Source organism: Phyllostomus discolor, chromosome 6 (genome assembly GCF_004126475.2).
Source record: "Phyllostomus discolor isolate MPI-MPIP mPhyDis1 chromosome 6, mPhyDis1.pri.v3, whole genome shotgun sequence".
In the NCBI taxonomy this organism is placed as follows: Eukaryota; Metazoa; Chordata; class Mammalia; order Chiroptera; family Phyllostomidae; genus Phyllostomus; species Phyllostomus discolor.
In genome coordinates, this window is record NC_040908.2 from 169,131,545 (window position 1) to 169,146,641 (window position 15,097).

Sequence of the window (15,097 nt, forward strand, 5' to 3'; positions counted from 1 at the left end):
TTGCCGGCATTGAGGGGGCGCCAGCAGAGACCCGGCGCCTGGGAGCCACACTGGGACCCTGAGGGTGGAAGTCTGGACTTGCTCCCCTCCTCCAGTCTGTGGCAGCGACCGGTGAATCTCCGAGGCTGCTGAGGTTGGGGGGGGGGCTGCTGGTGCGGGAGCGACCCAGAAGCTCAGCCGGTGGCCCCGCTGCTGCTCGGGCCTGTTGGGAAGAGGCTGTTGGGGAAACCGTGTGGGTGGAGAGGCCTGGCCCCGCGCCCCTGATGCGGGGCGCGGCCTCACTCTGCCTGCTGCCGCTTCAGAACCGCGCGTCTCCCGCGGTCCGAGCACCAGGTCCGGGCCAGCTGGGCGCCCGCAGACCCGCCCCTGCGGTCCGCCCTCCTGCTCCTTCCGCGGGCGCAGAGGCGGCACGGCGCGGACCCCGGGGAGGGAAGACCCCGAGCCTGGGAGGGGGCTGAGCGCGGGTGGCGCACAGTCTCGGACCCGTGGGGGGAGGGACGGGGCCCCGCCCGCAGAGGCTGAGCGCTGCGGTCCCCGGACCTTGAAACGAGATTTGAATGGAAACAGGGTTCTCAGTGTGTATCAGCGTCAGGCTGACAAGGTCTGGAACTTTAAACGAAGCTATTAAATGTGCATACTGGCTCCGAAGTGGTAACTCGGTGGGTCCGTGATATGCGGTTTGCGGAGAATCCCGTCCGGACGCGGAGAACTGTCGGCACTGGCCTCCGATTTCCTTTGCTGTCGAATGATGTTAATTTAATTTTAGTTTGAACATTTCATCTTACGGAGGATGAAATGACTTCCCCTCGAAACGAAAATTCTTTGAAGCGCTAGAAAGAGGATCTGTCTTTATTTTATACAGATTTTATGTGCATTTTAGAGAAGGGGAAGGCGGGAGAAAGAGAGGGAGAGACGTCCGTCGGGCAGCCGTCTGTGGCACGGCCGCGTTTCGGAGTGAATTACAACTCTCCCTCTTTACTTTCTTTTCACCGCCCCGGGCCTTCTAAAACCGTAAGCGATTTCCTTTCTAGCTCAGCGCCCAGCCGGGTCCAGGGGGAAGTTGTGCGGGACGTGATTGTGTCAGACGCCGAGGCGCGCTGCCCAATGAGGCTGCCAGGGAGGGGGCAGGCGTGTACGAAGCAGGACAGTTCCTCCTGCAACCCTCTGACCCCGGCAGAAGCAGCGTGATTTTTCCAGGCGCTACACCCAGGTCCCTGGAGCCGCGCAGCCCGGAGACACATGGCCTTGCCGTCTGCTCTCTTATCGCTGTCGCAGTCGCTGCTGCTGCTGCTGCTGCCGCTGCTGCCGCCGCCGCTGCTCGCGAAGCAGGTGGGTGTGGAGGGGGCTCCGGGGAGGGCGGACCAGACAGCGCCGTCCCGGGCCGCCCTGGCCAAAATCACGTAAACCACGTCTCGGACGTAGCGTGAGCTCCGGAGCCCCCCGGAGGGAGGCCAGCCAGTGTTCCACGCCCCCCGCCCCCACCCAGCACCCGAGCGCCGGTCCCAGCGGTTCTGGGTGGGAATCCTCCCAGCGAAGGGAAGACGACAGGGTGCTGTCTCTTCTCCTTTCTTCCCCACTGCTCTCCCATAGCCTCTCCAATCTCCTCTCCCCTCCCCTCCCCTTCTCTCCTCCCCCCTCCTCCCCTCCCCCACCCTCTCCTTTCCTCTCCCCCCTCTCCTATCTTCTCCTCCCCCCTGCCTCCCTTCTCCCCTCGACCCCCTCTCCCCTCCTCTCTCCACTCCTCTGTTCTCTCCTCCCCATCTCCTCCTCCCTCTCCTCTTCCTTCCCCTTTCCCATCTTCTCTCACCTTTCCCCTCCTCCCCCATCTCCCCACTTCCTCTCCTCTCTCCTCTCTCCTCTCTTCCTTCTCCCCTCTCCCCTCTCCCCTCTCTCCTCTCCCCCTTCCCTTCTCTAACTCCTCCACCCTCTTCTCCCTTCTCCTCCCTCCTCTCCTCACTTATCTCTTCTCCTCTCCCTCTCCCCCTCCGCACTCTCCCTCCCCCTGGCAAACCCGCGGTGTGCGGAGAAGCTCAGGGTGTAAATGGGGGAAAGTAACCAAGAGGGGATTTGAGAGAAGACGGTGAGTGAGACGCGCAGGCGGAAGTGGGAGGGAAGGTCCGGAGGCTTCTGTACCTGCAGGAGCCCTCGGCCCCCCAGATGTGTCCTTGCTGGGGTTGGTGTCACTGTCCCTACCTCCCCTCGCTCCTGAAACCTGGGCCTTGTCACCCGTCCCAGCCCAGGAGACGGGAGGGGGAGGAGGCCCCTTTCCTGACCCCACGTGTGGGGCCAGTGAGCTCACGGCCTCTGATGCCCGGGCGGGGGCCCAGGGGTGGATTCTCCGAGGGCCCGGGCGTGTGCGGGGAGGGGCCCCAGCTCTGCAGGGAGACCGTCTGGGAAGCAGACCTGGCCCGAGTCGGGGGACAGCACCTGCCTCTTGAGGGGGACGCAGGGATTCACTGAGCTGAGCCGTGGGCGGAGCTGAGGGAACCACCCCCGCTGCACGGGGCACAGGACAGGTGGGCAGTCCGGGAACCTCTCCTGTTGTTCCAGCTGACGGGGACCGCCCGCACCCACCGGACTTCCCAGCGGAGCCCGGCACGCCCCAGCCCCACCGACAGCTGCGGTCCCCAGGAGTACTGGTCCCCAGGTCACTGCTGCCTGCTGTGCCCCGCGGGTGAGTCCGGGGCGGGTCTGCCTGGCAGGACGGCAGAGTCCACGTGTATCGGGCCATGGGGAGGGGCCCTCTCCTGACAGTGAGGGGGGGAGGCGGGTTAGCAGCACCCATGAGGTGGGATGTGGCCCCAGGGGACACCTTCTAGAAGGAAGCCCCATCTGCCCTCAGTGGGGGTGGCAGGAACCTGCTGGCCCAGTGAGGTGCTCCTGGGCCCTGAAGGGCACACCCCTGTGGGTGGAAACTGGGCGGAGCTCCTCCCAGAGGCTGAGCCTGGGCCCTGGCTGGGAGGCAGAGCGCTGGGACCTGCTCCTGCGGACAGGAAGTGCATCCTCAGGGTCCTCAGTGTCTGCCAGTTGGGGGTGGGGTCCCTGTGCAGCCCACAGCACAGCTGCCAGAGGGGCGGGTGCAGAGCAGGGACAGGAGGCCGAGGTGGGATCCCGGGAGGTCTGTGCTTCCTCATGTCCAAGAAGGAGTGACGTCCAGAGGTCACTTTGCTCCGACACTGCAGACAGAAGTGTTTCCCTGTTCCCCCTGGCGGGGCCGCCCCCAGGACGGGGTGGGCAGGCCGCACAGCAGGGACACCCCTCGAGCCTGGAGGGGTCTGACCACAGCACCCACCTCCTGCACAGGGGAGCATGTCCGTGAACCCTGCAGCCACCCCCACACCCGGGGACAGTGCGACAAGTGTGACCCAGGCACGTTCACCAGGCTCCCCAACGGCCTGGAGTCCTGCCTGCTGTGTGGCACCTGCCGAGAGGGTGAGTCTCCCCCGGGCACCTTGCCTGACCTTCACCTGCCAGCCCCTGACCCTGCCGTGGCCGGACCGTCACGTGGGGCCTCGGGACTTGGCCACAGGGACGCTCACGGTGCAGCTGAGAAACGTGAGGGGAAAGCGGGGCCTTCGGGTGAAGGAGGGACGTCCCAGTCCCCTAGTACGGAGCTCACAGCCCCGCAGAGACGGGGTTGGAGACGTCTGTCAGCTCCCACGTTGGTCCCCACGTAGTGTGACAGCAGGAAAGTGACAGGACCCAGAGAGCCACTCCGGTTCCACATTCTCAGCCCCGTGTCTATTCTCAGTCACCGTGTTCACACGGGAAGGTGCTCAGTTCCATGTGGGAAACTGGGAAATCCCACGCACACGCACACGGAGAGGCAGCAGGGTCAGCGTCATCCCTCAGGGAGTCAGGGATGAGGTACTGCGTGTCACCAGCCCCTTCCACCCTGGTGGGGATGGGACAGGGTAGAACTCACGGCTCTTACTGATGACTGTTCAGCTGGTGGTGTTTGATCACATGTGAGTGTGCGGGTGTGCGAGAGTGGTCCAGCATGTGTGTGCACACATGCATGTGTGTGCGTAAGTGTTTCTGTGTATGTGAGGGGGTTAGAACCACTTCCCAGTCACCTGCAGATGTCACTGTGTTTCACCCCAACTTGCCACCTCCCACACTTCCTACACGCACCAGGGGTGCGTCACCCACCCAGGGGAACCAGCAGTGACCCCCAACACCAGTCCACACTCGGTCGGACCGTCACCCCATTGTCCTTTGAAACTGTCCCCTGTGGTTCACCTGCAGAGAGCGAGGTGGAGACTGTCCCCACGCGCCCCACTGCCCCGACGCCCCGGGTGTGGCGGAGGCCGGATTCTCCCCTCGCTCAGAGTCAGACGACGGCGACCTCCCCTTCGGGGTCCACTGCATGTGACCCCTGAAACCTCAGTGTTCCTGTGGGCATGGATTCCGTACACACGCGTTACAAGTGGCCAACCCCACAGGAAAAACACACTTATTTTTTTCAACCCCAGAGGTGGACACGCGGTATTGGTGAAGACACAGTCAGGCAAGCTAGGTTTTTTAAAAGAAACTCCCTGGTGGCGGCATTTTGAGACTGTGTCCGTGTGACCCTGTTCCTGCACCAGCGCCCCAGCTCTGGGCATCAGCCCTGGGGAGACAGGTGCGGGACCAGGCGGCAGAGGCGTCCCCCACAGGGTTACACGAACCCTCGGACCGGCCCAGGTCCCTGCTGTGGCGGGCTGAGCTCCGTCCCAGGCCATAGGGTCTCCAGCCCAAATCCCCACGCAGGCGCCCCTGTGCACGAGGACAGGGCGGGTCCCCCAGGACTGACGCAGGCTTTCCTGAACTGCAGACCAAGACGAGGTGGCCGAGTGCACTGCCACCAGCAACACGAGGTGCCAGTGCCGACAAGGCCGTTTCTACAAAGCCCCTGGCGACGAGGAATTCTGCACGAGGTGTAGCACGTAGGTGACTGGGCGCAGGTGCCGTGGGCAGGGTCACCGGGCTGTGGGGCTCCCCCTCAGCCTCGTGTTCCTTACACTCTTGGCACTTGTGTCCCTCCCTGGTCCCCAGCTGAGGCCCCAGCTCAAGTCTGTGCCCAGCAGCCCAGGCAGGGCCTCCCCTCCCCCCCTTCCTGGGCTCCACCCACTGCCTCCCCCTGCCTGGGTCCCTCCTTTGCTTTGCTGGAGGGTCCTGATGTCACCTCCTGGGAACAGGTGCCTTCGGGTCATTGGGTCTCTCAGAAACATTTATTCTGTCCTCTCGACTGCTGGCCATCTGTGTGCAGAGTCCTGGGTCATCGCACCAATGTCCTCGGTCTGCCACGGTCACCCAGGTGGCTGACCGCGTGCCCGATACCTCACCCCAGGAGAAAGACGGTGTCTGGGGGACCAGGACTTGCATGTTCGGTGTCTCCAAGGCTGCATTCGGTGACAGCACAGCAAAGGGACAGGCTGGGCGGGCTTTCGGTTCCTAAACGCTATTGAACCTGGAGGAGTCTCTACTATTTTTCCCTTTGTGATCTGGAGTTTGGGGTCTGAGAATAAGCCCTGAGCTCCCCAGAAAGAAGGTGGGGACCCGGGGGTGGAGGAAGCACGGGGCCAGTGACTGAGAGGCCCGGACAGGCCAAGCAGTGCGGGGGATTGGGGGGCCGGGAGCACCAACATGGGGTCCTCAGCGAGTGAGTCGCTCCCTGGGGCCTGAGCGAACCTGCCCAGGACGCCAGAACACTCTGCACTGACGTTGCACTCTCAGCTGGCAACAGGGAGGAGGGAGCAGCTGCGTCCCCAGCCTTTGTTAAAGCAGGACGGACCCCTCCCCTCCAGCTCCCAGGCCCACACACACGGCCATGGACGTCCATCGGGGGGATACAGGTCACCTGTCCTCCTGGTGGGACCGGGGCTGGTTTTGGGGTGAGGCTGGGGCTTCCTGTGACCCCGGGCCCCTCGTGGGGTCTGTGATCACAGCACACAGTGCTCCCCAAAGTGGGCTGAGGGAGCGCCCCACGTAGACACCTTCTGTTGGTGACAGTGCGGACCCGGGAGCCTGGGGCTGGAGAGACGTGGAAGCAGGAACAGTGAAGCTGTGTCCCCCCCACCCCCAGGTGTCCCGAGGGGACAGTGGTCCTGCAGCAGTGCAACTCCACAGCGGACACGGTGTGCGGCCCACCCGGTCCAGGTGAGAGGGGGTCCTGTTGTTAAGGGGTCTGTCTGAGGAGAGGAGACCCCGTGACCCAGGGGAGCCATCTGACGGGGGCAGTGCCGTTCCCGCTCCTTCCCATCAGCCCTGGGACCAGCAGCGCGCCCCTCCCCCTCGGCCCCCAGCAACCCCGAGTTACTTTCTGGGCCGGACCCCCTGGTCAGGACGGGTCACAGACACAGAATCCAGTGACACGTGGCCTTGTGTGCCCTGCTTCTCTGGTTCAGGCTGTTGTCCCCAGCCCCTGGGTCTCGGTGGGACCTGCCAGGGCGTCACCTCTCTGTGTGGCTGAGGGACACGCAGTCGTAGGTGCAGACAGACAGTGGGGTGGTGGTCACGCTCCTGCTTAGGGACATTTCTAAAGAAACTGTCCCTGAGCCCCGACCGCTCTGTGACAAGGACAGCTTTTCAGTCAGTGGTGTTGACCACCCTGGACGTCCCCAGGCCCAGGAGGAGTTGGACACTTAGGTCCCAGCAGACTCAGAAAGTAACTCACAACGACCCAAAGACCCACCTGCACGGTCTGAAGATGACAGAACCCCTGGAGGGTCAGAGGGGACGTCTCACAATGTTGGGTGGTGTTTGGGGCCCACGTGACATGGGGTCACCTGGGGGGTGTCTCTTTCTCAGTGTCTCATGGAGCCCTGGTCCCCTAGTGTGCCCACGGTTCTACGATGACAGGGGTCCTCCTTCCTGTGGCGACGGGTTCCAGTGGGTGTGTGTGTGTGTGTCTGTGCACACATGTGGGGGCTCTGTGCATCCGTCTGTGCATCTCACGGAGGGGGGTCCGTGTCTCCCCCTCACGAGCGGTGCTGCTGTGCACACGGGATGCAGGTGCCCTGACAGAGGGCTTTCACGTCCTTCACGAGCGCACGTGGGGTCGGTCTGCCGGGACTCTGTCCCGCAGCAGCTGGGAACCAGGTCGGCTTTGACCTGAGGGACACGCTTTCTGTTTCTCCCGTTGTCAGAGGGCAGACACCGGCTCTGGTTGGTCGGGAGCTTTGTGATCTTCTCCGCGGTTCTGGGCATCACCATCGTCACTGCCCGCACGAAGAAGCCAAAAGACGGAGGATTCCAGCCCGTGTGCAGCGGGCCCCCCAGCAGTGCGTGCTCAGAGTTGGAGTCCCTGGAGGAGAGTGAGTGACAGCCCGGGCTGGGCGGGGGGCGGTCCAGGCGCTGTGTTAAGACAGGGCCAGGCCTTTACTGGGCCTACCCGGTTCTCCCCGCTGAGGCTCAGCCCCCCACAGGGTCACCAGAAGGGAGAACAGCCTGGAAGCCATCTCCGTGCCATCCCTGCTGCACTGCGCGGCCTTTGGGGCTAAGGGACGGGCCTGGTAGATTTAGGGCCCTAAGGCGTCATTAATCACCGTCAGCTCCGTCTCCAAGGCCCCCCTGGCCTGGCACAGAGGTGTCTGGCAGGGCCGTGGCAAAGATTCGGGGGGCTGCTGTGCTAGAGGGTGCTGGCTGTTCTGGGTGCAGAGACATAGTGTTGTTGGAAGGTTCCAGAAGTTGTGGAACTGGAAAACCGGGGAGGGGGATGAAGGACACCGGGCCCCCTCCTGCAGCTTCCCTGGTGGGGTCCTTGGCCTGGGGAGGGGTCCGTCACCTCCCAAGCCATCCTGTCACAGAGAGGACCCTCCTGGCAGCCTCCCGTGACCACACTCCTCTGTCTGTGCCCACAGGACCCCGGGACCGAGGAGGAAGCCTGGTGAGTGCCGCCTGGGGCAGAGGTAGCTCTGGTCCTCCCCGAGAACTGCTCAGGCCCTGACCTGGCCTCCTGTCCAGGGCCGGCCAGCCTCACCTGGGGAGGCGGCCGCACCCCCTCCAGGGGCCCCTCTCTGCCCGACTGCCGACCAAGCGGGAGCCCAGGGCCCAGAGCTGGGGGAGTCTCAGACCTGCTGGGGTTCTGTTCACAGTGGGGAAACTGAGGCCCCCACAGTCCTCTCGGGGCATGGACTGAGGCCAGGGGAGCCAGCAGTGAGGGCAGAGCTGAGACCAGAGCCGGCCCCCTGAACCTGGGGTCCTGGGCCCCTGTCCTTAGGGGCGACCCCTGCACTGAGCCCCCTGAGGATCCCTGCTTGTGTTTTCAGGCTCCTGAGAGCCCAGCGTGCTGCGGGCCATCGCATGGGACCCGAGAGGCCGACCCTCCGGGCCCCACGACAGACCACAGCCCGTCTGCAGGCAGCTTGGACTTGGCAAGGTCAGAGGCCCCGCCACACCCCAAGCCTCCCAGAGAGCCTGGCGGGAGAGGGGGGGCCCGCAGGCTGCAGCAGGTGGAGAGCCTGGGCCCTGCACTGCCCACCGCCACCTGACCCCGCGTTACCAGGCTCGCTGAGGAAATGTCACGACCTGGCGCAGGTGGGGTGTTTGTGAGTGAGTCTGAAAAAGAACAGCAGTGGCCACGCTGTCCTTCCAGCCACACTGTCCAGGCCTCTTTCACTGTCCTTTTAGTCGTCAATGCAACCCCCTGCGGAGGGGTGGCACCTCGGGGTCAGGTGGGGACCCTGCACAGGGGAGGCCACCTGCGCCGGCCCCGCCCACCCCTGGGGAGCAGCAGCGCCCAGCCCAGAGCCTGGTGGCACCTGACCTCCTGCCACAACAGGGCACGTGTCACCCATGGCGTCCTCCTGGAGCGTCCCCTGTGGGGGTGGGGGGACAAGGGAGGGCAGTGGGCTTCCTGAGGCCACTTGGAAGAACGGCTGTAGCCGTGTGTTCTCTCACAGCCTGGAGCCCAGGACGCCGAGATGACGGGGCCACAGAGCTGCGCTCTCTCCAGAGGCTCCGGGACCATCCTGCCACAGGCCTCCGCGGCCGCTGCTCGGTGTGGCTGTCCTCTGCGTCCGAGGTCGCAGTCGTGTGAGCTTAGAGCCCAAGCTACTGCAAAGTGACCTCAGCTCCCCCAGATGACACCTGCAAAGGCCCTAATTCCAAATACGGCCACACTCGGAGGTTTCCGTGGACGTGCGTTTGGGGGGCACTCTTCAGCCCAGTGCAGGGGTCTGTGGACCCTGCTGAAAGAAGAAACACAGCTACTAGGAAAGCCTCCTGGGGGTTCACTGGGCTTGAATAAATATTTAAGTTATTTTTAAAAAGACTTTTATTTCTTTTTAGAGGGCATGGGAGAGAGAAAGAGAGGGAGAGAAACATCAATGTGTAGTTTCCTCACACGCCTGCGGCTGGGGACCCGAACCGGTGACCCTTTTGTTCACTGGCTGGCACTCACCCCACTGCGTCACACCAGCCAGGGAAAATTTAATTTAATTTAAATTTTAAAGAGCCTCTGCAGCTGCTTATCAAAGCACAGGGCCCACCAGCAACTCGGAAGGGAGCTCCAGACGGCAGAGATGGTTAAAATCCCAGGACACATCGCAAACAACTGTGTGCCCATGAACTTGGAAACCGAGGTGAAATGGACACGTTTTATGGAAATGTAGACTGGCGTGGAAAGGGTTTACAGAGCCCCGGCCGGTGTGGCTCAGCTGGTTGGGCATCATTCCACGAAGGGAAGGGTCGGCAGTTCGACTGCCGGTCAGGGCACGTGCCTGGGTTGCGGGTTCGATCTCGGGTCAGGGTGCCCAGTAGAGGCAACCGATGGATGTTTCTCTCCTTGTCTTTCTCCCTCCCTTCCCCTGTCTCTAGACGTATACAAATCAAATCTCTTTTGAAAGCAGGATGGGGACAACGCAATGGGGCCGACAGCTCGGTGGGGGCCTTGTCAAGGCTGTGCTCCAGGCTCCAGGTGCTCGGCTTGGAAGGTGGAAGGAAGAGCGGCCCGTCAGGGTGGCACACAGACGGGCCGAGGGGCTGGTCCTGGCCGGTGCAGCGGTCACGTTTCATTGCTAGGAAAGAGCAAAGGGAAACGTGGGGAGAGGCAACTGACGCCAGAGATGCAGAAGAAATTGCCGCTCTGATACATGAAAAATTGGAAAATCTCCAAAAACATGGAAAGAGAGCCTTCGCTGGTGTGGCTCAGTGGATTGAGCACCAGGCTGTGAACCAAAGGGTCACCGGTTCGGTTACCAGTCAGGGCACGTGCCTGGGTTGGGGGCCAGGCCCTGAGTGAAGGGTACTCAAGAGGCAACCACACATTGTTGTCTCTCTCCCTCTCTTCCTTTCCTTCTCTAAAATAAATAAGTAAAACTTTAGAAAAAAACAGGGTTAGAAAAATAAGGATGAACTTTAATAGCATTAAAGATAAAAAATTGGAAAGTAATTCTGTCCTACAAGTGACATCAGGTCTTGTTTAGATTGTTATTACACACTTTTTGTTTTTTAAAGATTTTATTTCTAGAGAGAGGGGAGGGAGAAAGAAAGGGAAACATCAATATTCCACCCAGGCATGTGCCCTGACCAGGAATCAAACCACTGGAGTTTTGGTTTGCAGGTGACCCCGATGGGTCAGAGAAACATTGATCCATCAGTTGCCTTTCACACACCACCAACCAGGGACCTGGCCCACAACCTAGGCACATGCCTTGCCTGGGAATCCAACCCATGGCCTGGGAATCCAACCCAGGCACATGCCTTGCCTGGGAATCCAACCCGTGGCCAGCACTCAATCCACTGAGCCACACCAGCTGGGGCAGTTACTACATTCTTGAAGGGAATAAATGAACATTCTATTAGGGGGAAATGATGAGGTCATAGAGGACTAGGGTGTCACTAGTCCAATGTGGCTGGTGTTCTTAGGACCAGGGGACATTCAGGCACGGACAGGGAGATGAAGTGAGATGTGGGGCTGTAACAGAGTGCAGCCAAGGGGGGGACCCCAAATCGGGATTTAGAATGGGGTCCAGAACTCAAGGTGTCCAGGAAATATTAGGATGTCCTCACCACCCCCAACAGGTGTGGGTTGGGAGAAGGGACACATGGAGCAGGGCCATTGAGAGCTGTTTTGCATAGCAACAGCTTTGCAGCTGACCTCTGGTGTGGTCATTTAACATACCTATAAGCTTTACCGGTTACATAGATATGTTAAATAGCTGTGGCCTTGCTCTGAGCCAGGGGGATGGAAGTAACTTCCCCACCAAGATGTAACTGGGGGGCAGGTCCCTGGAGTTATAGCGCCTGCGTGGGAGCTTAGAGAAGATTGGCTCCATGACATGGGGCCATGCCTACCCAGACCCACGATGGCAGCCCAGTAAAGCTAGAAGAATATGGGAGTGCTGGCAAGTGTAGCCGATTGTGGGAGGAGTCGAAAATGGGGCTGCAGAGGAAGATTGGCGTGGGGATTTAAACGGAGACACGGCAGCCATTAGGGGTAGAACCACACAGTTTTGGCAGAGTGGGGACCCCTGCAGCTTTGGAAGGGGGAACTGCCACCCGGCTTTAGCAGAGATCCCGGTGACACAGCTGATGGTGCCGGGAACCGAGGGAGGCCTACCAGCCCAGATGGATTACTGGGAAGAACCGGGGGCTGCCTGAGCCATGGGCTTCTATTTCTTTTCCTGAGATGCAGTACCCCAGACTGGGCAAAGGGGGAAGGAAGGACTGTGTGTGTTTGTGGGTGTTTTAAGGGATTTTGGGATTTTGATGAAGACATTAGGTCACTACTTAAAGTTTATATAGCATTAAATAAACATTTCCTTTTCACAAATCTCTGGCATTGAGAGACGTCTTTCCTATAGACGGCGGACATAACGAACCTGGGGGGGTTCCTTTCAGATAATAGTATATCGGCCCCTCTTGGCCCCCCTTGTTGTTCTTTAACAGTTTTTGGCAACCATGAAGGGACGATAATTGTTCGTGGCAGACCAACCCCCTCGGGTGCGAGAGACTGAGACTTTGGAGTTTTCCCCGTCTCGAGAATCTCTCTGCGCTCCTCCTGAGGGCATCGGCCGCCTATCACGCCCAGAAAGGTGGAAAGGAAATGAAACGGGGAGGGAGCAGAACCGTGGAAATGGTTTGGTTGAAAACTGGTTTCTGAACACCGTTTTGGAACAACAGAGTTGTGGTTAGTGGTTTGGTTAGCGTGCTGCTCCCAGGTTGCCCCTGTCTGCTCACTCACAGTTTCGGGGAGCCCAGAGGGCACCAAGGGAACCTGCACTCGGGTTTGGGGAGGAAGCAAACCCCTGGGCTCTGTAAGCCAAGCCTGCATGTATGGTGGGGATTGGACAGCAAGCCACGTGAGTGCCCCACCATGGAGGACAGGGCATAGCTGGGCATCACCACTTTGGACAACCCGGCGTGCATGGGCACCACCATCTTGGATGACCTGGCATGCTTGGGCGCTGCCATCTTGGAACTGGACAAGGTGGTGGGCTAAGGGTTCTCTTCAGATTATGGGCTGTATGCTGCTGCTGTGTGGGCACTGCATCAGTCAGGTTCTCTGTGTGACTGGTTCTGATGGGGACGACTCTGGTTCTGAAGGTCACCAACTCAGGTCCAAGGGTGACCATCTGATACATACGTTGTTTGCAAGGTCTAAGCTTCAGAAAGCTGCAAGATGTCCCTGCGAATCTAGGGACTTTTAGTGGAAGGTACCTGTGGTGCTAGGGACTTTTAGCTGCCACATACTGACTTTCAGTATAGTCCTTCCCAGTGTGGAAAAGGAACCAGGATTAAAAGAGATTGGTTAAATCTGAATGAGTAAAATTATGTATAAAGGATGTGAAAGTTTTAAACCTAGAGTAAAGGAAACCTCAACTACTTGTTTTCTGGTTTCATGGGACAGGAGTAAATTTCTAACATTGGTTTTGTTTCTGATCATAAACCTGTATTTGAGGACCTGTTTAAGGTCATTGTAAGACCTAGGAAAGGTTGCTGTAACTGGTTAGGGAGCATGCCTCTGCCATTCGGGACCCAGGGAGGGTCATTTGGGGCTGATGAGTGCTTGAGCCAGAGGCAAAGGGGCATGTATCTGCCAAGAGGCCAGGCCTGAAGGAGCATGTCTCTGGGAGGCACCGATGGACACATTGGGGCAAGAGAATGCCTTTACCTGTGTATTATTCTGGAACTCTGTGTTTTGGATTTTGCTCTGTATCTTCTCTGAAGAGACAATTGAAGATTCCAGGGAAGGTTGAAACTTCACACTCTGTAGGAAAGTTTTGAGAAGCCTGGTGGATATCAGAAGGAAAAGGATTTTCCTTCACCCTGTGTATTTTTCTCCCTACCTGATCCCTCCAGAATTTGGCATTCTGAAGGAGTGAGTGATGACATAAGGTTTCTTTGCATAAAACCAATAAGACAAGTTGCTAATAGTGGTTTTGTTAACTGAGATTTTGATTGGAATGCCATGCCTGAAGGAGGCATGTATGGGTTCTGGTCGTTACCAGAAAGCCCTGGGGAACTGTGATTGACTTGCGAGGCTAGCGTAAGCCCAGGAGAAAAGCCTGGTACTTTGGTTGGTTGTGCAGTTCATGGCAGTCTTTGCAGGGAAGGAACGAAGGTTGCTTTCCTGAAAGATGGCCAAAAAGGAACCTGTGGCCACAATGGAAGCCTCAAGGATGTGAGTGAAACAACTGGTACAGGCAAAGCCAGATGGCGGATGTGTGGCTCTGCTTCTGTGCCCTGAGGGGCGGACTGAAAAGTCAATCTAAAGGTTCCCTGTGTGAGTTCCAGCAAAGCAGACTTCAAGATCATAAGTGATCCAGGCTGCTCTTGGTGTGTTTATGCAAACAAAAAGTCAAAATTAAAAGCAGGAACTCAAAGTAGTCCCTTTAATAACAGTGAGGGTGATCTTAAGGAGAAAAATTGTGGTTCAAGGAAAATCACAATACTCAGTATTGGACATCAGAATGGTGCAGCTAACTGTCTTGAAAGTTTGTTTTCATTTGAAAGTTGAAACTGGGTTTGTAATATCACCAAAGATGTACAATTTACAGGTATGGAGGGCCTGTCAAATTGCCATTGCTAAATATCATTGCAGGAAGGGCCTCACAACTGAATGTCTTCCCAAAAGACAGTCTCACAGGCACTGACACTGGTTTGGGGACTGTTATGTGAATTAACCTGTGTGTTCTTCTGTTTTCAGAGGGCATATGCCTAGGACCTCATTACCTGAGTGGTTGGTTGCAATATAGGCCTCACTTAAGGAGCCCATCCTCATCATCAGCCCCTGAGACTCAACAGCTTGGCTGAACCTATGTGGTTGGGTTGGTGAAGGGTTCGGGCGATCTGTGGGCTTTACTTTAGAACTGATTTTCCCTTTTGTGTCTTGATGGCTTGGACAGAAAGGGGCCAGATATCTGAAAGGAGAGAAATCCTAATGTATCCCCTCAGCCCAAGTGAAGTATAGTGGGCCACAAGGGTTTTGGATAGGTGTAGCATGCCTTGTACACCTTCCTCCAGATAAGTCATTAAGTCCCTGCCTTTGTCATTTAGTGATTATGATTTCATTGTTCCTTCCAATTCTTCCCAAATCTGTCACCTCCAGAATATGGCCAGAATGCCAATGGTCCAGTATTGCCAGCCTTTGGACACCAAGCCTGGTGACAGCCTACTGACCGGGATTCTATAAGGTCCTTCCCCTTATGGAAAGGACTCCTTCCATGGTGCACACACCCCCCATTTCAGGGCACCCCTGACCCAAGGGTAGGTAAGATGATGTCCATGTCCAGCCAGAAGCAGTTACAAGAAGATGAGACCTTTGTCCATTGACCTTTATAAGATTATAAAGTGGGTGTATATCTGAAAGGAGGGATTGTAACAGGGAGCAGCCAAGAGGGGGGACCCCAAATCAGGATTTGGAATGGGGTCCAGAACTCAAGGTGTCCAGGAAATATTAGGATGTCCTCACCACCCCCAACAGGTGTGGGTTGGGAGAAGGGACACATGGAGAAGGGCCATTGAGAGCTGTTTTGCATAGCAACAGCTTTGCAGCTGATCTCTGGTGTGGTCATTTAACATATCTATAAGCTTTACTGGTTACATAGATATGTTAAATAGCTGTGGCCATACTCTGAGCCGGGGGATGGAAGTAACTTCCCCACCAAGA

The 15,097-nt window shown here is 58.3% G+C and overlaps 2 protein-coding genes across 2 annotated transcripts in view; both read left to right on the forward strand.

The window, feature by feature from the left end:
* The window catches only part of OSBPL5 (oxysterol binding protein like 5), a 51,932-nt gene extending 41,415 nt beyond the window's left edge, over positions 1-10,517 (forward strand). The window contains exon 23 of the transcript XR_004904056.1: positions 10,500-10,517. The gene's annotated coding sequence lies outside the window, so the exon portion shown is untranslated. The remainder of the gene's footprint in view (positions 1-10,499) is intronic.
* Positions 1,240-7,306, forward strand: LOC118501457 (tumor necrosis factor receptor superfamily member 23-like). Its single transcript, XM_036030029.1, has 6 exons — positions 1,240-1,329; positions 2,551-2,674; positions 3,304-3,432; positions 4,817-4,928; positions 6,068-6,141; positions 7,131-7,306. The coding sequence occupies exons 1-6, from the start codon at positions 1,240-1,242 to the stop codon at positions 7,304-7,306; spliced, it is 705 nt and encodes a 234-aa protein (XP_035885922.1).
* Positions 10,518-15,097: the final 4,580 nt, after the last annotated feature.